Below are 26,897 nucleotides of genomic sequence, written 5' to 3'. Positions count from 1 at the left end.
GTGTTCCTCACAAATCAAATCCCTCGTGTGATCCAACATTTGTCGTAGTTGTGTGTTCCTCACAAATCAAATCCCTTGTGTGATCCAACATTGATCGCAGTTGTGTGTTCCTCACAAATCAAATCCCTTGTGTGATCCAACATTGATCGTAGTTGTGTGTTCCTCACAAATCAAATCCCTCGTGTGATCCGACATTTGTCGTAGTTGTGTGTTTCTCATATATCCGTCATGTGATACAACATGGATCGTAGTTGTGTGTTCCTCATATATCCGTCATGTGATACAACATGGATCGTAGTTGTGTGTTCCTCATATATCCGTCATGTGATACAACATGGATCGTAGTTGTGTGTTTCTCATATATCCGTCATGTGATACAACATGGATCGTAGTTGTGTGTTCCTCATATATCCGTCATGTGATACAATATGGATCGTAGTTGTGTGTTCCTCATATATCCGTTATGTGAAACAACGTGTATCGTAGTTTTTCTTTCCCCATTCCCCCCTGATGTGATCAAACGTGGATCATCGCCGGCCATTCCTGGCATCTGCCTTTTGTGATCAAACGTGCACCGTAGTTGTGCGTTCACGCACCGTTTGCGAAAGTGGAATTGTTTACAACCACAAGCGTTTTGCCAAATTGCATGAGGCAGAAAATCTAGCGCACGCTACGGAGCGTCTACGTCATCGGCAAGTGCAAACAGTGAGCTCCGGTGCTTTCTGCGCAAACTTAAACCACGTGCTACGATCTTGGGTCTTCGGGGCGGTCCATTTGTATGCCGGACACCTCGCCGTCTGCCCTCCCCGAGTCACAGCGTGATGCGGACTGCAGACAGGCCTCGCGGAGAGGTGCCGCGGGAACGCACGGGAGTGGCGGCGCGCACGCTTGTGCGCTCAGACGTGCGCGTTACCATGCGCAACCTGGGAATGCAGACACTGACACTCTGTTTGTTTGCTTTTGATTTGTTTATACCACAAAGACGAGAGCTCCGTGTTCTCCAGCAAAGGTGCTGCGACAGACACCGACTGTCGGTGAGAATATTTATTTGGTCAAAGGAACTTGTACCAACAAGACGCTTGCAAATCAATTACCGACACGTCTTGTATACATTTACAGGTGAGAGACACTTACTAACGGATGGAGTGAAGAGTACCACTTCATTCTCAAGGTTAAACACCTCATTTCGATGTTGCTTCTGCACCTTTGTGTGTTGTGGTTTGAGGTAGTAAGTTGTATAGTTTTGAGGGGTCCTGATCCCCCCCCTTGGGAAGCAACTATACAATCTACTGTCTTTCCCACGGTCACACACAGCTCCGCATGGAAAGCGTCTCCAAAAGAGTCCATTTTCATTCTCAGCACGCTGTAGCTAGCGATGTGTTACCAACCCCACCCCTACCCTTCCAACACCCCTACCCTTCCCACACCCCTCCTCACCCCTACCCTTCCAACACCCCTCCCCATCCCTACCCTTCCCACACCCCTCCCCACCCCACACCCCTCCCCACTCCTAACCTTCCCACACCCCTACCCCCCCTTCCCACACCCCTCCCCACCCCTACCCTTCCCACACCCCTCCCCAAACTACCCCAGCCATATTTTGCAAACAACTTGGTGCACAAATAAAGAAATAAAGAAATAAATCATTAATTACAAACATCTTATCAAAAATAAAATACTCAATTTCAACATTGTATAACAAACCCATAAACAGTACAACAGTGTACAATATAACCATGTACAATACAATAGTGTATAATACAACCATGTACAATACAATCGTGTATAATACAACCACAAAGAGTACAACAGTGTACAATACAACAATGTACAATACAATCTTATATATAATGGAGCATTCGGACACGACAGTGACCAAGTGATGTGGCTATAAGGGATATTTTTGATTTATTGATTAATCAATTAATGGATTTATTATTTATTGATTAATGATTTATTTTTTTCGATTAATGACCTATTTAATTAATTTCAAAAAGTTACAGCTTCGGATGAAACACTGGTGGTTGAGGTATGCTATTAGCCAATTGATGAAGAAATTATTTTACGATTATTGTTTGTTGATTTTAATTACGCATTAATCAATAAATTATTGTACACCTCACCCCCCTCCCTCGCCCCCCCTTTCCCCCCCCCCCTCCCCAATATCGTCTCTACGTGCCGCGCTGGAGGATGTCTTTTTGGCATGGGGGCGTTGTACTTTGAATGTATCTGTTCTTGTATTATATTCTGTTAAATGCGCTACAAACTGAAAATTTCCTTAATTGTTTCAAAAGGTATCGGCGATGAATGCTGATGTAACAACGATGTTTCCAACGATTACCGATCACCCCTGTGTGCTGGTGGGTCCCTGGGTTGAGGTAGTTGGTTGTATAGATGAAGAGGTGGTTCAGGTTGACCCTTTTGAGTAACCTATACAGCCAACTGCCTTCCCCAGGGCCTCGCGTGTTCATAATCGTTAATCGTTGTAACTCGTTTGCCATCGCAAAAGTTAGAAAATAAGAACACCACAAATGGTTATTTTATTATGAGTACAATTGTGTATTAACAGACTGACAGTGGAAAGGAGGGCCATCTATTTATTAAGTACACAGTGAGGAGGCTGGTGGGTGGGGCTAAGTTAGGAAATATTTAAAAAAGCAAGGGAAACTAGAACGGCACTCAGTAGAGAGCATACCTCCGCCTGGTTGGCCATATCACTCAATGAAGAATCACTTTAAAAATTCGACTAGCTGTATCCGGATCTGGATCTTCACCAAAATTGAATCGATTTTTCCTTGTCACACACACAATCTTTCCAACAAGTTTCGTCCAAATCCACTCTTAACTTTTTGAGATATCCTGATATGTATCGTTTTTGGCCCGTTCTCCCAATGGTGAAAAATCACTTATAAAAATTAATTAATTCTCATATCCGAATCCATATTCAAATCTTCACCAAAATCGAATCGATTTTTCCTTGTCACACACACAATCTGTCCAACAAGTTTCGTCCAAATCCATCCATAACTTTTTGAGATATCCTGATATGTATCGTTTTTGGCCCGCTCTCCCAATGGTGAAGAATCACTTATAAAAATTAAATAATTCGCATATCCGAATCCATAGTCAAATCTTCACCAAAATTGAACCGATTCTTCCTTGTCACACACACAACCTCTCCACCAGGTTTTGTCCAAATCCATCCATAACTTTTTGAGATATCCTGCTATGTATCGTTTTTGGCCCTATCTCCCAATGGTGAAGAATCACTTTAAAAATTCTAGTAGCCGGATCTGAATCCGGATCTTCACCAAAATCACACCATTTCTTCCTTGGGACATGCGCTACATCTTTGCCAAATTTCGTCCGAATCCGTCCACAACTTTTTGAGATATTTGTTTCACAAACGGACAAACATACAGAGGTGAAAACTTAACCTCCATCCACCTTTGGTGGCGGAGGTAAAAAAGGGGGAGGGAAAAATGAAGTGTGAAAATGGGGGGGGGGCAAGGGGACGGTGGACAGGGGGATGGGGGGGGGTTGCAGGATGAGTGGGGAGAAAAAGGAACGAAGTTTGGAAGATAATAAATGGAGGGAAGACACATTTATGGAGCCACATGGAGCATTGTATTCATTGATACTTTCATCGTGACGTCATTCCCCATCCTGTACGTTGGTTGGCCGCCATTATGGAGGTTTGGAGGCAAGACCAAATTAGTCAAGCGCAGAATAGTTTAAACGGTTTTCTACGTCATCACCGTACATTTAATAACAAACCAATGATCATTTTTGTTTGACTTTTGTTTGTGTCGCATCTCCTCCACAATAGAGGTCTATCAGCGAACAGCCCAGATGTAGTGACGTCACGAAAACCTATCAATATCGATGGTGAGAGAAAATCATAGATCGTGGGGTAATAATGGAGGTTGATATGAGGTGGTCGTGTACCAAGACCGAGGCCTGTTAACCTTGATGTTATCCGCGGTGTTATCTGTTAAACTGAGTTTTGATATTACATGAGGGAAATATCAATCTGGTATGAAATAAATTTGGTATTTGCATTATACCGGTTTGGATAGCTCGCTGCTCAAGGTGCCTCTCCTGGGGAGTGCAGTCACATGTGCCCTGGATTTGCAAAATCAACATTCGTGAATCAAGGATGTTCTTGAACCACCGTCTTGCATTTGTGATTCTTGTGAAATCAAAAAGTACAGAAGGACAGGGCTCACAATCATGAACAATGACCTCCTGCAACAAAGGAATGGAGGAAGGGTCGACCACGTTGAGTGGACGAGCATCACATGTGGATTATTCCACCAACAAGTACATTAGTGATGTGGGAGTTCTCCTGAAACTAACTCACTACGTACAGAGACGTACAGAGATGTGGATGATGTGGATGAGAGAGAAGCCATGCCATGATGGATCACCTCCTCTTGCAGGTAAAACTGAGTGAAACAAATAAACGACAAATGTTCATGTAATCAGCTCATTTATTAGCATGTATCAAGCCACCGGTCATGTGACCGACACACGTGACACCAGTCGTGAGAGTTAGGAAGAAAGATTCAGTACTTTCTCATCTCATCCGATGTACAGAGTACTTTTAATTAATTTTCCACAGATAATCATTTATAATAATCATTGCGGTGACTCTTGAAATGCCAGTCCTCGTTTTGTTTGAATCTTTATCATTTATAATTAAATTGTCGACATACCTGTGGGCACCTGTAACACATATAAGAACACCGAAATTAAGGATCTGAGAAATACCAACAGAAACTAAAGATTTCGATATTTTGTGCAATAATTAATCATTATCCCATGTTCAGCATCGTACACAGTATCATTTTGTGGAGTAGAACTTTGGGCCCACACCATGGTGAGACATTTCATGTTTGAGTTGAGTGAAGGACAGACTACCTTACCCTCAAGTAAGATCATATGGTAACCAGTCGTAGCCCATTTATTTGTGGGACTTTAACCAATCAGATGAGTTGTTTATACAGTTACCGTGTCAAGGTAACATCCTCGAAGGTACTGCAGCAGGTGCCTCCACCTCAGCAGGACAGATATCATTCACAATCTCGTTCATGTCTTGGATAAATATTTCGATCTGATGCAACAAAAACACAAGTAAATGTTTGGATTTGATATAACAACAACACAAGTAAATATTTGGATTTGATATAACAACAACACAAGTAAATATTTGTATTTGATATAACAACAACACAAGTAAATATTTGGATTTGATACAACAACAACACAAGTAAATATTTGGATTTGATATAACAACAACACAAGTAAATATTTGGATTTGATATAACAACAACGCGTCAATATTTTGATTTGATACAACAACAACACAAGTAAATATTTGGATTTGATATAAGAATAACACAAGTAAATATTTGGATTTGATAGAACAAAAACACAAGTAAATATTTGGATTTGATATGACAAAAACACAAGTAAATATTTGGATTTTATATAACAACAACACAAGTAAATATTTGGATTTGACGTAACAACAACACAAGTAAATATTTGGATTTGATATAACAACAACACAAGTAAATATTTGGATTTGATATAACAACAACACAAGTAAATATTTGGATTTGATGTAACAAAAACACAAGTAAATATTTGAATTTGATGAAACAAAACACAGGTAAATATTTGGATTTGATGTAACAACAACACAAGTAAATATTTGGATTTGATCGAACAAAAACACAAGTAAATATTTGTATTTGATAGAACAACAACACAAGTAAATATTTGGATTTGATATAACAAAAACAAGTAAATATTTGTATTTGAGAAAACAACAACACAAGTAAATATTTGGATTTGATGTAACAACAACACAAGTAAATATTTGGATTTGATGTAACAACACAAGTAAATATTTGGATTTGATACAACAACAACACAAGTAAATATTTGGATTTGATATAACAAAAACACAAGTAAATATTTGGATTTGATATAACAAAAACACAAGTAAATATTTCGATCTGATGCAACAAAAACACATATAAGAAAAACACAAGTAAATATTTGGATTTGATATAACAACAACACAAGTCAATATTTGGATTTGATACAACAACAACACAAGTAAATATTTGGATTTGATATAAGAATAACACAAGTAAATATTTGGATTTGTTATAACAAAAACACAAGTAAATATTTGGATTTGACAGAACAAAAACACAAGTAAATATTTGGATTTGATATAACAACACAAGTAAATATTTGGATTTGATACAACAAAAACACAAGTAAATATTTGGATGATATATAACAAAAACACAAGTAAATATTTGGATTTGATATAACAACAACACAAGTAAATATTTGGATTTGATACAACAAAAACACAAGTAAATATTTGGATTTGATATAACAACAACACAAGTAAATATTTGGATTTGATATAACAACAACACAAGTAAATATTTGGATTAGATATTACAACAACACAAGTAAATATTTGGATTTGATATAACAACAACACAAGTAAATATTTGGATTTGATATAACAACAACACAAGTAAATATTTGGATTTGATATAACAACAACACAAGTAAATATTTGGATTAGATATTACAACAACACAAGTAAATATTTGGATTTGATATAACAACAACACAAGTAAATATTTGGATTTGATACAACAACACAAGTAAATATTTGGATTTGATACAACAACACAAGTAAATATTTGGATATGATGTAACAAAAACACAAGTAAATATTTGGATTTGATGTAACAAAAACACAAGTAAATATTTGGATTTGATGTAACAAAACACAGGTAAATATTTGGATTTGATGTAACAACAACACAAGTAAATATTTGGATTTGATCGAACAAAAACACAAGTAAATATTTGTATTTGATAGAACAACAACACAAGTAAATATTTGGATTTGATATAACAAAAACAAGTAAATATTTGTATTTGAGAAAACAACAACACAAGTAAATATTTGGATATGATGTAACAACAACACAAGTAAATATTTGGATTTGATGTAACAACACAAGTAAATATTTGGATTTGATACAACAACAACACAAGTAAATATTTGGATTTGATATAACAAAAACACAAGTAAATATTTGGATTTGATATAACAAAAACACAAGTAAATATTTCGATCTGATGCAACAAAAACACATATAAGAAAAACACAAGTAAATATTTGGATTTGATATAACAAAAACACAAGTAAATATTTGGATATGATGTAACAACAACACAAGTAAATATTTGGATTAGATATTACAACAACACAAGTAAATATTTGGATTTGATATAACAACACAAGTAAATATTTGGATTTGATATAACAACAACACAAGTAAATATTTGGATTTGATATAACAACAACACAAGTAAATATTTGGATTAGATATTACAACAACACAAGTAAATATTTGGATTTGATACAACAACACAAGTAAATATTTGGATTTGATACAACAACACAAGTAAATATTTGGATTTGATATAACAAAAACACAAGTAAATATTTGGATTTGATATAACAACAACACAAGTAAATATTTGGATTTGATATAACAACACAAGTAAATATTTGGATTTGATATAACAACACAAGTAAATATTTGGATTTGATATAACAACAACACAAGTAAATATTTGGATTTGATATAACAACACAAGTAAATATTTGGATTAGATATTACAACAACACAAGTAAATATTTGGATTTGATATAACAACAACACAAGTAAATATTTGGATTTGATATAACAACACAAGTAAATATTTGGATTTGATATAACAACACAAGTAAATATTTGGATTTCATACAACAACACGAGTAAATATTTGGATTTGATATAACAACACAAGTAAATATTTGGATTTGATACAACAACACAAGTAAATATTTGGATTTGATAAAACAAAAACACAAGTAAATATTTGGATTTGATATAACAACAACACAAGTAAATATTTGGATTTGATATAACAACACAAGTAAATATTTGGATTTGATATAACAACAACACAAGTAAATATTTGGATTTGATATAACAACACAAGTAAATATTTGGATTAGATATTACAACAACACAAGTAAATATTTGGATTTGATATAACAACAACACAAGTAAATATTTGGATTTGATATAACAACACAAGTAAATATTTGGATTTGATATAACAACACAAGTAAATATTTGGATTTCATACAACAACACGAGTAAATATTTGGATTTGATATAACAACACAAGTAAATATTTGGATTTGATACAACAACACAAGTAAATATTTGGATTTGATAAAACAAAAACACAAGTAAATATTTGGATTTGATATAACAACAACACAAGTAAATATTTGGATTTGATATAACAACACAAGTAAATATTTGGATTTGATATAACAACAACACAAGTAAATATTTGGATTTGATATAACAACACAAGTAAATATTTGGATTTGATATCACAAAAACAAGTAAATATTTGGATTTGATATAACAACAACACAAGTAAATATTTGGATTTGATATAACAACAACACAAGTAAATATTTGGATTTGATATAACAACAACACAAGTCAATATTTGGATTTGATACAACAAAAACACAATTAAATATTTGGATTTGATATAACAACAACACAAGTCAATATTTGGATTTGATATAACAACAACACAAGTAAATATTTGGATTTGATGTAACAACACAAGTAAATATTTGGATTTGATACAACAACAACACAAGTAAATATTTGGATTTGATATAACAAAAACACAAGTAAATATTTGTATTTGAGAAAACAACAACACAAGTAAATATTTGGATTTGATGTAACAACAACACAAGTAAATATTTGGATTTGATGTAACAACACAAGTAAATATTTGGATTTGATACAACAACAACACAAGTAAATATTTGGATTTGATATAACAACAACACAAGTCAATATTTGGATTTGATACAACAACAACACAAGTAAATATTTGGATTTGATATAAGAATAACACAAGTAAATATTTGGATTTGACATAACAAAAACACAAGTAAATATTTGGATTTGATATAACAACACAAGTAAATATTTGGATTTGATACAACAAAAACACATGTAAATATTTGGATGATATATAACAAAAACACAAGTAAATATTTGGATTTGATATAACAACAACACAAGTAAATATTTGGATTTGATATAACAACACAAGTAAATATTTGGATTTGATATAACAACAACACAAGTAAATATTTGGATTTGATATAACAACAACACAAGTAAATATTTGGATTTGATATAACAACACAAGTAAATATTTGGATTTGATACAACAAAAACACATGCAAATATTTGGATGATATATAACAAAAACACAAGTAAATATTTGGATTTGATATAACAACAACACAAGTAAATATTTGGATTTGATATAACAACACAAGTAAATATTTGGATTTGATATAACAACAACACAAGTAAATATTTGGATTTGATATAACAACAACACAAGTAAATATTTGGATTAGATATTACAACAACACAAGTAAATATTTGGATTTGATATAACAACAACACAAGTAAATATTTGGATTTGATACAACAACACAAGTAAATATTTGGATTTGATACAACAACACAAGTAAATATTTGGATTTGATATAACAAAAACACAAGTAAATATTTGGATTTGATATAACAACAACACAAGTAAATATTTGGATTTGATATAACAACACAAGTAAATATTTGGATTTGATATAACAACACAAGTAAATATTTGGATTTGATATAGCAACACAAGTAAATATTTGGATTAGATATTACAACAACACAAGCAAATATTTGGATTTGATATAACAACAACACAAGTAAATATTTGGATTTGATACAACAAAAACACAAGTAAATATTTGGATGATATATAACAAAAACACAAGTAAATATTTGGATTTGACATAACAACAACACAAGTAAATATTTGGATTTGATATAACAACACAAGTAAATATTTGGATTTGATATAACAACAACACAAGTAAATATTTGGATTTGATATAACAACACAAGTAAATATTTGGATTAGATATTACAACAACACAAGTAAATATTTGGATTAGATATTACAACAACACAAGTAAAGATTTGGATTTGATATAACAACAACACAAGTAAATATTTGGATTTGATATAACAACACAAGTAAATATTTGGATTTGATATAACAACACAAGTAAATATTTGGATTTGATACAACAACACGAGTAAATATTTGGATTTGATATAACAACAACACAAGTAAATATTTGGATTTGATACAACAACACAAGTAAATATTTGGATTTGATATAACAAAAACACAAGTAAATATTTGGATTTGATATAACAACAACACAAGTAAATATTTGGATTTGATATAACAACACAAGTAAATATTTGGATTTGATATAACAACAACACAAGTAAATATTTGGATTTGATATAACAACACAAGTAAATATTTGGATTTGATATCACAAAAACACAAGTAAATATTTGGATTTGATATAACAACACAAGTAAATATTTGGATTTGATATAACAACAACACAAGTAAATATTTGGATTTGATATAACAACAACACAAGTAAATATTTGGATTTGATATAACAACAACACAAGTCAATATTTGGATTTGATACAACAAAAACACAATTAAATATTTGAATTTGATATAACAACAACACAAGTCAATATTTGGATTTGATATAACAACAACACAAGTAAATATTTGGATTTGATACAACAAAAACACAAGTAAATATTTGGATTTGATATAACAACAACACAAGTCAATATTTGGATTTGATATAACAACAACACAAGTAAATATTTGGATTTGATACAACAAAAACACAAGTAAATATTTGGATTTGATATGACAAAAACACAAGTAAATATTTGGATTTGATACAACAAAAACACAATTAAATATTTGGATTTGATATAACAACAACACAAGTAAATGTTTGGATTTGATACAACAACAACACAAGTAAATATTTGGATTTGAGACAACAAAAACACAAGTAAATATTTGGATTTGATACAACAAAAACACAAGTAAATATTTTGGATTTGATATAAGAAAACACAAGTAAATATTTGGATTTGATATGACAAAAACACAAGTAAATATTTTGGATTTGATATAACAAAAACACAAGTAAATATTTGGATTTGATATAACAAAAACACAAGTAAATATTTGGATTTGATATCACAAAAACACAAGTAAATATTTGGATTTGATATAACAACACAAGTAAATATTTGGATTTGATATAACAACACAAGTAAATATTTGGATTTGATATAACAACAACACAAGTAAATATTTGGATTTGATATCACAACACAAGTAAATATTTGCATTTGATATAACAACAACACAAGTAAATATTTGGATTTGATATAACAACACAAGTAAATATTTGGATTTGATACAACAAAAACACAAGTAAATATTTGGATTTGATATAACAACAACACAAGTAAATATTTGGATTTGATACAACAAAAACACAAGTAAATATTTGGATTTGATATAACAACGACACAAGTAAATATTTGGATTTGATATAACAACAACACAAGTAAATATTTGGATTTGATATAACAACACAAGTAAATATTTGGATTTGATATAACAACAACACAAGTAAATATTTGGATTTGATATAACAACAACACAAGTAAATATTTGGATTTGATATAACAACTAGAACAGCACTCAGTAGAGAGCACACCCCCGCCTGGTGAACAGTTTACGTTTTGTATCTCAGAGTAGACTAGAAAATGACAATACAGAATCACATTTAATCATAATCAATCACAGGAATCATCATAGATAACTTTTTGAGATATCCTGCTCTGTATAGTTTTTGGCCCTATCTCCCCAATGGTGAAGAATCGCTTTAAAAAATTCTAGTAGCCGGATCCGAATCCGGATCTTCACCAAAATCTCATCATTTCGTCCTTGTCACATAGGCTACATGTCTGCCAAATTTCGTCCAAATCTGTCCACAACTTTTTGAGATATCCTTTTTTGAGTATCGTTTTTGGCCCGATCTCCCAATGGTGAAGAATCATTTAAAAAAATTTCCGGCCGGATCCGAATCCGCATCTTCACCAAAATCGAATTATTTCGTCCTTGTGACATACGCTACATCTCTGATAAATTTCGTCCGAATCCGTCCACAACTTTTTGAGATATCTTGTTCACAAACAGACAGACAGACAGGGGTGAAAACATAACCTCCATCAACCTTTGGTGGCGGAGGTAATAATAATATATGTACAGTAAATATATGGATCTGATATAGCAATAATAGATGTACAGTAAATATATGGATCTGATATAATAATAATAGATGTACAGTGAATATATGGATCTGCTATAACAATAATAGATGTACAGTAAATATATGGATCTGATATAGTAATAAATAGATGTACAGTAAATATATGGATCTGATGTAGCATTAATAGATGTACAGTAAATATATGGTTCTGATATAACAATAACAGATGTACAGTAATATATGGATCTGATATAATAATAATAATAGATGTACAGTAAATATATGGTTCTGATATAACAATAACAGATGTACAGTAATATATGGATCTGATATAATAATAATAATAGATGTACAGTAAATATATGGATCTGATATAATAATAATAGATAGACTGTAAATATATGGTTCTGATATAACAATAACAGATGTACAGTAATATATGGATCTGATATAACAATAACAGATGTACAGTAATATATGGATCTGATATAGCATTAATAGATGTACAGTAAATATATGGATCTGATATAACAATAATAGATGTACAGTAAATATATGGATCTGATATAGCAATAACAGATGTACAGTAATATATGGATCTGATATAGCATTAATAGATGTACAGTAAATATAGGGATCTGATATAACAATAATAGATGTACAGTAAATATATGGATCTGATATAGCATTAATAGATGCACAGTAAATATAGGGATCTGATATAACAATAATAGATGTACAGTAAATATATGGATCTGATATAACAATAATAGATGTACAGTAAATATATGGATCTGATATAACAATAATAGATGTACATTAAATATATGGATCTGATATAACAATAATAGATGTACAGTAATATATGGATCTGATATAACAATAATAGATGTACAGTAAATATATGGATCTGATATAGCATTAATAGATGTACAGTAAATATATGGATCTGATATAACAATAATAGATGTACATTCAATATATGGATCTGATATAACAATAAAAATAAAAAAATTTAAAAAACACCTTTAGAGGCCATTTTTCCCCGGAAAGCAGGGGTTGGCCTTTTTCGGGGACCATGGTTGTTGTTGTTTTTTTGGTCCCCTTTTTGAAGCAATGTTTTACGGCCGGATGCCCTTCCTGACGCAAACCCTTTTTGCCGCCTTTAACGACAAACAGGGAATTACCAGTGAACTGGTACTCAATTAGCCGACCTCGGAAGGATGACAGGCTGAGTCAACCCCCCTGGCGGCATTAATTCAGCGATCGACTGGGATTCGAACCCAGGATCCTAGGATCCTAAGCCTGCACCCTAGCCGCTAGCCCAACACCAGGGATTTGATATAACAATAATAGATGTACAGTAATATATGGATCTGATATAACAATAATAGATGTACAGTAAATATATGGTTCTGATATAACAATAATAGATGTACAGTAATATATGGATCTGATGTAACAATAATAGATGTACAGTAAATATATGGATCTGATATAACAATAATAGATGTACAGTAAATATATGGATCTCATATAACAATAATAGATGTACAGTAAATATATGGATCTGATATAGCAATAATAGATGTACAGTAAATATATGGATCTGATATAACAATAATAGATGTACAGTAAATATATGGATCTGATATAGCATTAATAGATGTACAGTAAATATATGGATCTGATATAACAATAATAGATGTACATTAAATATATGGATCTGATATAACGATAATAGATGTACAGTAAATATATGGATCCGATATAACAATAATAGATGTACAGTAAATATATGGATCTCATATAACAATAATAGATGTACAGTAAATATATGGATCTCATATAACAATAATAGATGTACATTAAATATATGGATCTGATATAACAATAATAGATGTACATTAAATATATGGATCTGATATAACGATAATAATAGATGTACAGTAAATATATGGATCTGATATAACAATAATAGATGTACAGTAAATATATGGATCTCGTATAACAATAATAGATGTACAGTAAATATATGGATCTCATATAACAATAATAGATGAACAGTAAATATATGGTTCTGATATAACAATAATACATGTACATTTATGGATCTCATATAGCAATAATAGATGTACATATATGGATATGATATAACAATAATACATGGACATATATGGATCTGATATAACAATAATACATGTACATATATGGATCTGATATAACAATAATACATGCACATATATGGATCTGATATAACTATAACAGATGTATAGTAATTATATGGATCTGATGTAACAATAATACATGTACATATATGGATCTCATATAACAATAATAGATGTACATATATGGATATGATATAACAATAATACATGGACATATATGGATCTGATATAACAATAATACATGTACATATATGGATCTGATATAACTATAACAGATGTATCGTAAATATATGGATCTAATATAGCAATAACAGATGCACATCTATGGATCTGATAAAACAATCATACATGTACATATATGGATCTGATATAACAAAAATAGATGTATAGTAAATATGTGGATCTAATATAGCAACAATACATGTACATATACGTATCTGATATAACAAAAATAGATGTATATTAAATATGTGGGTCTAATATAGCAATAATACATGTACATATGTGGATCTGATATAACAAAAATAGATGTATAGTAAATATGTGGATCTAATATGGCAATAATACATGTACATATATGGATCTGATATAACAATAATACATGCAACCATCTATGGATCTGATATAACAATAATACATGTACATATATGGATCTGATATAACAATAATACATGTACATATATGGATCTGATATAACAATAATACATGTACATATATGGATCTGATAAAACAATAATCGGTGTATAGAAAATATATGGATCTAATATAGCAATAATACATGTACATATATGGATCTGATATAACAATAATACATGCAACCATCTATGGATCTGATATAACAATAATACATGTACATGTATGGATCTGATATAACAATAATACATGTGCATATATGGATGTGATATAACAATAATACATGTGCATATATATGGATATGATATAACAATAATACATGTACATATATGGATCTGATAAAACAATAATCGATGTATAGAAAATATATGGATCTAATATAGCAATAATACATGTACATATATGGATCTGATATAACAATAATACATGTGCATATATGGATCTGATATAACAATAATACATGTACATATATGGATCTGATATAACAATAATACATGCAACCATCTATGGATCTGATATAACAATAAGACATGTACATGTATGGATCTGATATAACAATAATACATGTGCATATATGGATCTGATATAACAATAATACATGTATCGTAAATATATGGATCTAATGTAGCAATAATACATGTACATATATGGATCTGATATAACAATAATAGATGTATATTAATATATGGATCTAATATAGCAATAACAGATGCACATCTATGGATCTGATAAAACAATCATACATGTACATATATGGATCTGATATAACAAAAATAGATGTATAGTAAATATGTGGATCTAATATAGCAACAATACATGTACATATACGTATCTGATATAACAAAAATAGATGTATATTAAATATGTGGGTCTAATATAGCAATAATACATGTACATATGTGGATCTGATATAACAAAAATAGATGTATAGTAAATATGTGGATCTAATATAGCAATAATACATGTACATATATGGATCTGACAACAAAAATAGATGTATAGTAAATATGTGGATCTAATATAGCAATAATACATGTACATATATGGATCTGATATAACAATAATACATGCAACCATCTATGGATCTGATATGACAATAATACATGTACATGTATGGATCTGATATAACAATAATACATGTGCATATATGGATGTGATATAACAATAATACATGTGCATATATGGATATGATATAACAATAATACATGTACATATATGGATCTGATAAAACAATAATCGATGTATAGAAAATATATGGATCTAATATAGCAATAATACATGTACATATATGGATCTGATATAACAATAATACATGTGCATATATGGATCTGATATAACAATAATACATGTACATATATGGATCTGATATAACAATAATACATGCAACCATCTATGGATCTGATATAACAATAATACATGTACATGTATGGATCTGATATAACAATAATACATGTGCATATATGGATCTGATATAACAATAATACATGTACATATATGGATCTGATATAACAATAATACATGTACATATATGGATCCGATAAAACAATAATCGATGTATAGAAAATATATGGATCTAATATAGCAATAATACATGTACATATATGGATCTGATATAACAATAATACATGCAACCATCTATGGATCTGATATAACAATAATACATGTGCATATATGGATCTGATATAACAATAATACATGTACATATATGGGTCTGATATAACAATAATACATGCACATATATGGATCTGATATAACAATAATACATGTACATATATGGATCTGATATAACAATAATACATGTACATATATGGATATGATATAACAATAATACATGCAACCATCTATGGATCTGATTTAACAATAATACATGTACATATATGGATCTTATATAACAATAATACATGTACATATATGGATCTGATATAACAATAATACATGTACATTTATGGATCTGATATAACAATAATACATGTACATATATGGATCTGATATAACAATAATACATGTACATATATGGATCTGATATAACAATAATACATGTACATATATGGATGTGATATAACAATAATACATGTACATATATGGATCTGATATAACAATAATACATGTACATATATGGATCTGATATAACAATAATACATGTACATATATGGATCTGATATAACAATAATACATGTACATATATGGATCTGATATAACAATAATAGATGTATAGAAAATATATGGATCTAATATAGCAATAATACATGTGCATATATGGATCTGATATAACAATAATAGATGTATAGAAAATATATGGATCTAATATAGCAATAATTAATAGATGCACATATATCGATCTGATATAACAATAATACATGTGCATATATGGATCTGATATAACAATAATACATGTACATATATGGATCTGATATAACAATAATACATGTACATATATGGATCTGATATAACAATAATACATGTGCATATATGGATCTGATATAACAATAATACATGTACATATATGGATCTGATATAACAATAATACATGCACATATATGGATCTGATATAACAATAATACATGTACATATATGGATCTGATATAACAATAATACATGTACATATATGAATATGATATAACAATAATACATGCAACCATCTATGGATCTGATTTAACAATAATACATGTACATATATGGATCTGATATAACAATAATACATGTACATATATGGATCTGATATAACAATAATACATGTACATATATGGATCTGATATAACAATAATACATGTACATATATGGATCTGATATAACAATAATACATGCACATATATGGATCTGATATAACAATAATACATGTACATATATGGATCTGATATAACAATAATACATGTACATATATGGATCTGATATAACAATAATACATGTACATATATGGATCTGATATAACAATAATAGATGTATAGAAAATATATGGATCTAATATAGCAATAATACATGTGCATATATGGATCTGATATAACAATAATAGATGTATAGAAAATATATGGATCTAATATAGCAATAATTAATAGATGCACATATATCGATCTGATATAACAATAATACATGTGCATATATGGATCTGATATAACAATAATACATGTACATATATGGATCTGATATAACAATAATACATGTGCATATATGGATCTGATATAACAATAATACATGTACATATATGGATCTGATATAACAATAATACATGCACATATATGGATCTGATATAACAATAATACATGTACATATATGGATCTGATATAACAATAATACATGTACATATATGGATATGATATAACAATAATACATGCAACCATCTATGGATCTGATTTAACAATAATACATGTACATATATGGATCTGATATAACAATAATACATGTGCATATATGGATCTGATATAACAATAATACATGTACATATATGGATCTGATTTAACAATAATACATGTACATATATGGATCTGATTTAACAATAATACATGTACATATATGGATCTGATATAACAATAATACATGTACATATATGGATCTGATATAACAATAATACATGTACATATATGGATCTGATATAACAATAATACATGCACATATATGGATCTGATATAACTATAATAGATGTACCGAAAATATATGGATCTAATATAGCAATAATAGATGCACATATATGGATCTGATATAACAATAATACATGCACATATATGGATCTGATTTAACAATAATACATGTATATATATGGATCTGATATAACAATAATACATGTACATATATGGATCTGATATAACAATAATACATGTACATATATGGATCTGATTTAACAATAATACATGTATATATATGGATCTGATATAACAATAATACATGCACATATATGGATCTGATTTAACAATAATACATGTATATATATGGATCTGATATAACAATAATACATGCACATATATGGATCTGATATAACAATAATACATGTATATATATGGATCTGATATAACAATAATACATGTACATATATGGATCTGATATAACAATAATACATGTACATATATGGATGTGGTATATCAATAAAAGGAGGCGATTGTTACGAGACCCAAGGCCCATGTAACCCAAGGCAGGCAGCTCAAGAGCAAGTACACCACCTGTGCACCACTATCGAATCAGAAGTTCGAACACTCGCACCTTGTCCATCTGCTGCTCCATGTCCTCGACGGCGATCTTGGTTTGATTCGTTGTGTACTGCCTGATCAGCTGGTACATGTTGGACGTGGCCAATTTCATCCTCGCGAGAATAAGAGACTTCTGTGCAGCTCTTTTCTGCACGTCGACCCACGTCAATTCCTGCAGAAACAGTCACCCACTGTATTATTTAATATCGATGAAGCAATTTGATGGTTTACTGATGTGTATTCTCTATTCTTGCACAAATGGAGAGCGTAAAGGTAAAGAAACCTGATATTTATGTGATTGTTATGTTGATAGTTCAGGATCAGTTGAAGCAACTTTTCTGCCCTAAGAAGTGGAAGGACCAATTCAAACCATCCTCAAAGATATAGTGAGTGGATGTGGGACTGGGCTTTGCATTATTGAATTTTCAATGCTGGTTGCATCATGCTTCCAATTTGTCATTGAATCCTGGTCCAACACGGCTCTGCTAAGGAAGACTCATGCGGTACTCCCTTAGGTTACAAGTTTTGAAATTTGGTCGTCGGGACTGGCACACACTGCCATACCCTTTTATAAAAGTGAGGAAGAGAGGGCAGTGTATAAACATTCAGTTTTCTGCCAAACCCAGCAATAAAGCCAAGAAGACTTGTGAACCGCTGTTGAGGGTACAATGTAGAGACAATGTTTTATCGTTGTATTTTTCATTACAATGATGTACATACTTTGTCATGTTGGGTAAGAGCAAGGTAAAACTAGAATTGCGAGCAGTGCTGATAGGCTTCCAGGCAATATGGCTGCCACACCACATGATTGATGACGTTATTATTTTCAATAAATTGTCCTCATGGGAAGTCAATCATATCTGTAAAGTTTGGTTTGGATCGTTTAAGCGGTTTCGAAGGAGATTTTTATAAAGTTATTTTTTTATATCCAAATGGCTGCCATACCATATGACTGATGATGTCATAGTTTGCAAAAAAAACCAAATACTCATGTATAGTCAATCATACATATGAAGTTTCAAATCGATCAGTTGAGTGGTTCTGGAGATATAGATTTCCTCTTAAATCTAAGATGGCCACCATACCACGTGACTGATGTAATAGTTCAGAAACATTTTTCCTCATGAGGGGTTGATCACATAAATGAAATTTCGCATTGATCCGTTCAGCAGTTCTGGAGAAAAAGATGTTTGAAGGTTTTCCGTAAATCCAAGATGGCGCGCAAACCACGTGACTGATGATGTCATCATTTTCCCAACTTGGTGGACCAGTTGGGTGTGTGACAAGGACGAATTGATTCGATCAAATTGAGTTGGTGTGTCACAAGGACGAAGGACAAATGTATTCGATTTTGGTGAAGATCTGAATATGGATTCGGATACGACGATTATTTAATTTTTAAGTGATTCTTCACCATTGAGAGATCGGGCGAAAAGCGATATATAACATGTTCAAAAAGTTATGGACGAGTTATGACTAAACTTGGTGTACGAGTTGGCTATGTACCAAGAACAAGCCGATTCGATTTTGGTTCAGGTCCAAATCCAGATCCGGCCTATCAGTGGAATAAAAACCATAAACTGTTCAGCCTGGCGGAGGTATGCGCTCTACCGAGTGCCGTTCTAGTTTCACATGGATATGTGATCGATCGTATTTGTAAAGTTTTCGTATCGATCGGATAATCGGTTTCAGAGAAGTGGATTTTTAGTTTTATTTTAAAATCCAATATGGCCGCCAATCATGTGACAGATGTTTTTTGTTTTTTGTTTTTTTCCGCAAACTTTGCAAACATTCCCATGGAGAGTCAAACATACCTTTAAACTTTTGCATTTATCTGTTCAGCACTTTCGGAGAAAAAGATTGTTTGAGGTTTTCGATAAGTCCAAGGTGGTGGCCGAAAAAAATTGTCATGCACTAATTTACATAGGCACCTATAATTAATCAGTCACGTTTTCTCGGAATAGTCTCCACAACATTTGCTTGGAATAATACTAAAAATCCTCACAAGAACAAGAGACCTCCAGTGGGAACCTCACTGGAAGCCTAATTGATGTACTCCACCATTACGTTCTGGTCTCACTACACCCACCCCCTCTTCTCTACACATATCCCGAGACCCTTCCATGTTGCATGCGTTCAACCTGCAACACAGGAACTCACACATTTCCCAAGTCCAAGTTTGATGTTCACCTCCAATTCTTTAGCACACTTGTCGCAGGAAACTGATTCCCTTTTTCGGTTGCGTCTTGCTCTTCCCTCCGGTCCTTCAAGAGTGGTGCTACTCTCAACGTCTAAGTCACTTACGTACCCATTTGTCATCCTGTTAACCTGCCACCCTGTCACTTGGCCCTTTCATGAGCCTTGACTTCTCCAGAAAGAGAAAAAAGATGCACATCCAAGGTATACCATGCTGGTACATCTTTTGTTTATTCATCACCAGCCTATGAATTTGTCTCGCTGTTAATCTACCATATAACGCCAGTTTGTGTGTTTGTCTGCCCCCCTTCATACGGGTGTGTTTAAAGGCCAATCTTTTAACACGAATGCATGTTCACTACGGTCTATTTTTGAGGATAAACCAAACTTGCAAAACATTTTCTAAAAAAAAAGAGTAATTATGTCTCTTCTATTGGAATTGTAGAAGGTGGCTTGCAAAACGAGCCTCAAGGGAGGTGGAGAAGCGTTTTAAAAAAAACAAACAATAAAGACAACGCTGAGGGAGGTGAAATTCGATGCACGTGATGTGCAGCGCACGAAGAGTAAAACGAGTGTTCATTTACATCCGTAGATTGTCAAATAAATGAAGATACAAGCACACCTGACACTAGGCCGAGGCTTCAGACTTTGGCACGCTCACGCGGCTGCACCGTCGAATAAACTGTTCCAACCTGTCATTTTTGACGTAGTGGGGCGGCTTAGCCCAAATATTCAAAATAATTGTGCATTTTGTGAAACAAGCACCAAATTTGGCACAAATGTACATTAATATGTTGCGAACATTTTCAGATATTGGGCCACTTGAAATTCCGTAATTTTTTTTTTCAAATTTTTTCAAATTTCGTAATTTCAAATTTTTCGGGTGACACCGTCACAATTTCGGTCTTCGAGGCCGGCCGATAGGCAAAGTGTGACCGGAAGGGACGAGGTTCTCCTGACCACGTGGCCCTCGATCTGGGAAGCGAGAGGCGTTCCATTAGTGGACGCGCCCCTCACGCCCGACTTTTGGGCGGCCCCGGCAGGCCGTTTGTTTTGACGTTCCGTGACAGGCCCCGCACCCCCACCTCCGGGCCGACCGGAAGCTTGTGCTGAGTACATCATACCTGAACAACTCAGTGAGGCAGAACACAGCAGTGCACACCAGGGTGACCCCTTCAGTGCATAAACCAATTAACCTGTCCACTGCAGGGCATATAGAAATGAAGTTATTTTCTGCATATAATAATAATATAAGTTCAGTTCTATATAACAATTTCTGTTATCACCACTACCACTACAACTACCACTACTACAAGCTTTGTCTGGAATTTTGTGGACTAACAGACAAACAGACATACAGACAAGCTGGGATCAAAACATTACCTCCTTCCACCATTGAGTGTAGAGGTAAACATCATGGAAATTATATCATGCCCTAGATTTAATTCATGCTTACCCGTGTATTTGCTTCACTGGTTCACAAGGTCTTTTGCATACATGTAATTCAGACTCTCGTCTTCATTGCTGACCACACAATGTTCGCAACATATTAATGTACATTTGTGCCAAATTTGGTGCTTGTATCACAAAATGCACAATTCTTTTGAATATTTGGGCTAAGCCGCCCCACTATATCGGCCGGCCTCGAAGACCGAAATTGTGACGGTGTCACCCGAAAAATTTGAAATTACGAAATTTGAAAAAATTTGAAAAAAAAAATTACCGAATTTCAAGTGGCCCAACATCTGAAAATGTTCGCAACATATTAATGTACATTTGTGCCAAATTTGGTGCTTGTATCACAAAATGCACAACAGGTTTGCTATGCTGCTACACTAACGGGCTTTTTACTAGTCAACAAAAAAAGAAAATTATTTAAAGGATCTGTAATGGTGGAGGTGAAAGGTCATAAGGTATTGCTCAAATCTATAATATAAAAATTCTCCACCTTTTACTTGCGTATCTCACACATGAATTGAGCAACACTCAAACTTATACATTGAGCTTGCATTGGAGCATGTGACTTCTCCCTCTTTGGGTCATTTATTTGTTATGTACGCGCAAGCGGTGGGGAGGGATAAAGTGGGGAAATAAAAATTGGGAAATCGAAGGGAAGATCAAAGCAGGAATAGAATGAGTGTAGTGGTGGTGCGGAGAGAAGGAAGAGATTGGGAAGACCCACAGGTTGGGGTAATAAAGGGTTGGGTGGAGGATGAAGGGGAATACGGGGTGGGTGGTCACCAACTGACTCGATTCGCATACGTAATAAATATATATATATATATATATATATACCGGGTCACTCATGGTTTTAACCCAAGATGTTCGTGTCCCAAATAATAAAACAAATGGATCTCTTCACATCGTGCTTCGCTCAAAGTTATCGCCAAATGTACAATATTGCACCCCGCCCCCGACATGCTACCCCCAAGACCACCATGTTCACGGCCTACACGCAGGATGTCCCCGCGGGGGTCGTTAGGAATTCAAAAGCTTGACATTAATATAAGAAAACATGCAACCGCTTATCCGCCATTTTGTCACCACTGGGTGGCTTTCATGGCTTACGACAATTCCCAGCTGGCTGCGCCGCGGTACCTGCACCTGGCTGGGAATCTAAGGGTACAAAGTGAAGAGATTTGGAACAGCCAAGAAAGTGCTTTGGGAATTGTGCCGAGGCAGGAAGATCAAAGGGAACCGAGCGTCACTTTCATGCTGCGGTTATTTTTCCAATGATTTGTGAACTCTCAAGGAGGCAAGATGAACTTTGAATCACCCCAGGGCCCCCGCACCATGTCTTCAGCGTGCTGCTCGGGCATCCGTGCAAACCCAAACCGTGACCGGTGGCCATGCAGGAGGATGTAAGACTACTCTCCCATGAGACTCGACGCCCAGATGATTCTTCTTCTTCTTTCACATACAGCACATGGGCACAACAAAGACTGCAGGCCCTGACCAATCCCAACTATAATGCGTATGGTCCATGCTGACTAAGGTCCCCCACAGCTTCAACATTGGCTATTCAGCATACCATGTGGTAAACTATTCTGCACCAGAAACAGAACAAATCGGATTCAACCAACTCCCACCTCAACAGCTCCTCCCAATCATCAGTGAAGTCATGGAAGGTGTAATCAACAGTAGCATCCAAATTTTCATATTTCTCTTTATCCATTCTAATTCTTGCTTCTTCTTTATTTCTCTCTTTCTTTATCTGTCAGTTTTCAGAGAAGTGAATTCTTTCGGAATTTTGTTTTTCTGGAAGGTTCACTTGGCTGCGCTTGGATGGGTTTGAGGGTAGAGGAGTAGCGGCTGAAACCCGAATCCTATCCAGGTTCCTCCTGATGACTCCATCTTTGCTCTTCACTTTTTTTTTCTTTTTTTTTATTGGTTCATTCTGATGACTCCACAATTGCTCTTTACTTTTTTATTTTTGGTCCTTGCTGATGACTAATGTAGTACTTGACTACTTGGTTTTCTGTTTCATTACGGTTGTACCATATCCTGATGCTGTGTGGATTCTGCGTCGATGCTGATGGACCTCTGGTAGCTTGTAACTGTTGCTGCGTTTTTCCCTGAGGAAGAAATACTGAAATCTATCTAACCGGGTTCTTCCCAACATCTTTCTCAGGCTAGGAGCTAGGACTAGGAGCTAGGACTAGGAGCTAGGGCTAGGAGCTATGGCTAGGAGGTACGGCTAAGAGCTAGGGCTAGGATCTAGGGCTAGGAGCTAGGGCTAGGAGGTAGGGCTAAGAGCTAGGGCTAGGAGCTATGGCTAGGAGGTAGGGCTAAGAGCTAGGATCTAGGGCTAGGAGGTAGGGCTAGGAGGTACGGCTAGGAGCTAGGGCTAGGATCTAGGGCTAGGAGCTAGGGGATACGGCTAGGAGCTAGGGCTAGGAGGTAGGGCTAGGAGGTACGGCTAAGAGCTAGGGCTAGGAGGTACAGCTAGGGCTAGGAGTTACGGCTAGGAGCTAGGGCTAGGAGGTACGGCTAAGAGCTAGGGCTAGGAGGTACAGCTAGGGCTAGGAGGTACAGCTAGGGCTAGGAGGTAGGGCTAGGAGGTATGGCTAAGAGCTAGGGCTAGGAGTTAGGGCTGGGAGCTAGGAGGTAGGGCTAGGAGGTAGGGCTAGGAGCTAGGGCTAGGATCTAGGGCTAGGAGCTAGGGCTAGGAGGTAGGGCTAGGAGGTAGGGCTAGGAGGTAGGGCTAGTAGGTATGGCTAGGAAGTAGGGCTGGGAGCTAGGGCTAGGAGGTAGGGCTAGGAGCTAGGGCTAGGAGGTAGGGCTAGGAGCTAGGGCTTGGAGGTAGGGCTAGGAGTTAGGGCTATGAGGTAGGGCTATGAGGTAGGGCTAAGAGCTAGGAGTTAAGGGAAGGAGGTAGGGTTAGGAGTTAGGACTAGGAATTAGGGCTAGGAATTAGGGCTGGGAGCTAGGAGGTTGGGCTAGGAGTTAGGGCTAGGAGCTAGGGCTAGGATCTAGGGCTAGGAGCTAGGGCTAGGAGGTATGGCTCGGAGGTAAGGCTAGGAGTTAGGGCTAGGAGGTAGGGCTAGGAGCTAGGGCTAGGAGGTAGGGCTAGGAGCTAGGGCTAGGAGGTAGGGCTAGGAGGTAGGGCTAGGAGGTAGGGCTAGGAGGTAGGGCTAGGAGGTAGGGCTAGTAGGTATGGCTAGGAAGTAGGGCTGGGAGCTAGGGCTAGGAGGTAGGGCTAGGAGCTAGGGCTAGGAGGTAGGGCGAGGAGCTAGGGCTTGGAGGTAGGGCTAGGAGCTAGGGCTAGGAGGTCGGGCTAGGAGCTAGGGCTAGGAGGTAGGGCTAGGAGCTAGGGCTAGGAGGTAGGGCTAGGAGCTAGGGCTTGGAGGTAGGGCTAGGAGTTAGGGCTATGAGGTAGGGCTATGAGGTAGGGCTAAGAGCTAGGAGTTAAGGGAAGGAGGTAGGGTTAGGAGTTAGGACTAGGAATTAGGGCGAGGAATTAGGGCTGGGAGCTAGGAGCTAGGGCTAGGAGCTAGGGCTAGGGCTAGGATCTAGGGCTAGGAGCTAGGGCTAGGAGGTATGGCTCGGAGGTAAGGCTAGGAGTTAGGGCTAGGAGGTAGGGCTAGGAGCTAGGGCTAGGAGGTAGGGCTAGGAGCTAGGGCTAGGAGGTAGGGCTAGGAGCTAGGGCTAGGAGGTAGGGCTAGGAGCTAGGGCTAGGAGGTAGGGCTAGGAGCTAGGGCTTGGAGGTAGGGCTATGAGGTAGGGCTAAGAGCTAGGAGTTAAGGGAAGGAGGTAGGGTTAGGAGTTAGGACTAGGAATTAGGGCTAGGAATTAGGGCTGGGAGCTAGGAGGTTGGGCTAGGAGTTAGGGCTAGGAGCTAGG

General features: G+C 34.5%; 1 protein-coding gene and 1 long non-coding RNA gene across 2 annotated transcripts in view; one reads left to right on the top strand and one right to left on the bottom strand.

The window, feature by feature from the left end:
• Positions 1 to 20,217, top strand: part of LOC137417531 (uncharacterized) — a 131,534-nt gene extending 111,317 nt beyond the window's left edge. The window contains exons 3-4 of the long non-coding RNA XR_013621912.1: positions 3,830 to 3,888; positions 19,264 to 20,217. This is a non-coding gene — a long non-coding RNA (uncharacterized LOC137417531). The remainder of the gene's footprint in view (positions 1 to 3,829; positions 3,889 to 19,263) is intronic.
• Positions 4,476 to 26,897, bottom strand: part of LOC137417521 (coiled-coil domain-containing protein 42 homolog) — a 91,576-nt gene continuing 69,154 nt past the window's right edge. The window contains exons 8-10 of the mRNA XM_078785588.1: positions 19,372 to 19,530; positions 5,014 to 5,116; positions 4,476 to 4,728 (exon numbers count right to left, since the gene is read on the bottom strand). Coding sequence (XP_078641714.1) covers positions 5,018 to 5,116; positions 19,372 to 19,530 — 258 coding nt within the window. The 3' untranslated portion in view covers positions 4,476 to 4,728; positions 5,014 to 5,017. The remainder of the gene's footprint in view (positions 4,729 to 5,013; positions 5,117 to 19,371; positions 19,531 to 26,897) is intronic.

The sequence above is a fragment of the Myxine glutinosa genome, chromosome 1 (assembly GCF_964187855.1).
Source record: "Myxine glutinosa chromosome 1, kmMyxGlut1.1, whole genome shotgun sequence".
Taxonomy (NCBI): Eukaryota; Metazoa; Chordata; class Myxini; order Myxiniformes; family Myxinidae; genus Myxine; species Myxine glutinosa.
This window is presented reverse-complemented; position numbering and strand designations above follow the sequence as displayed.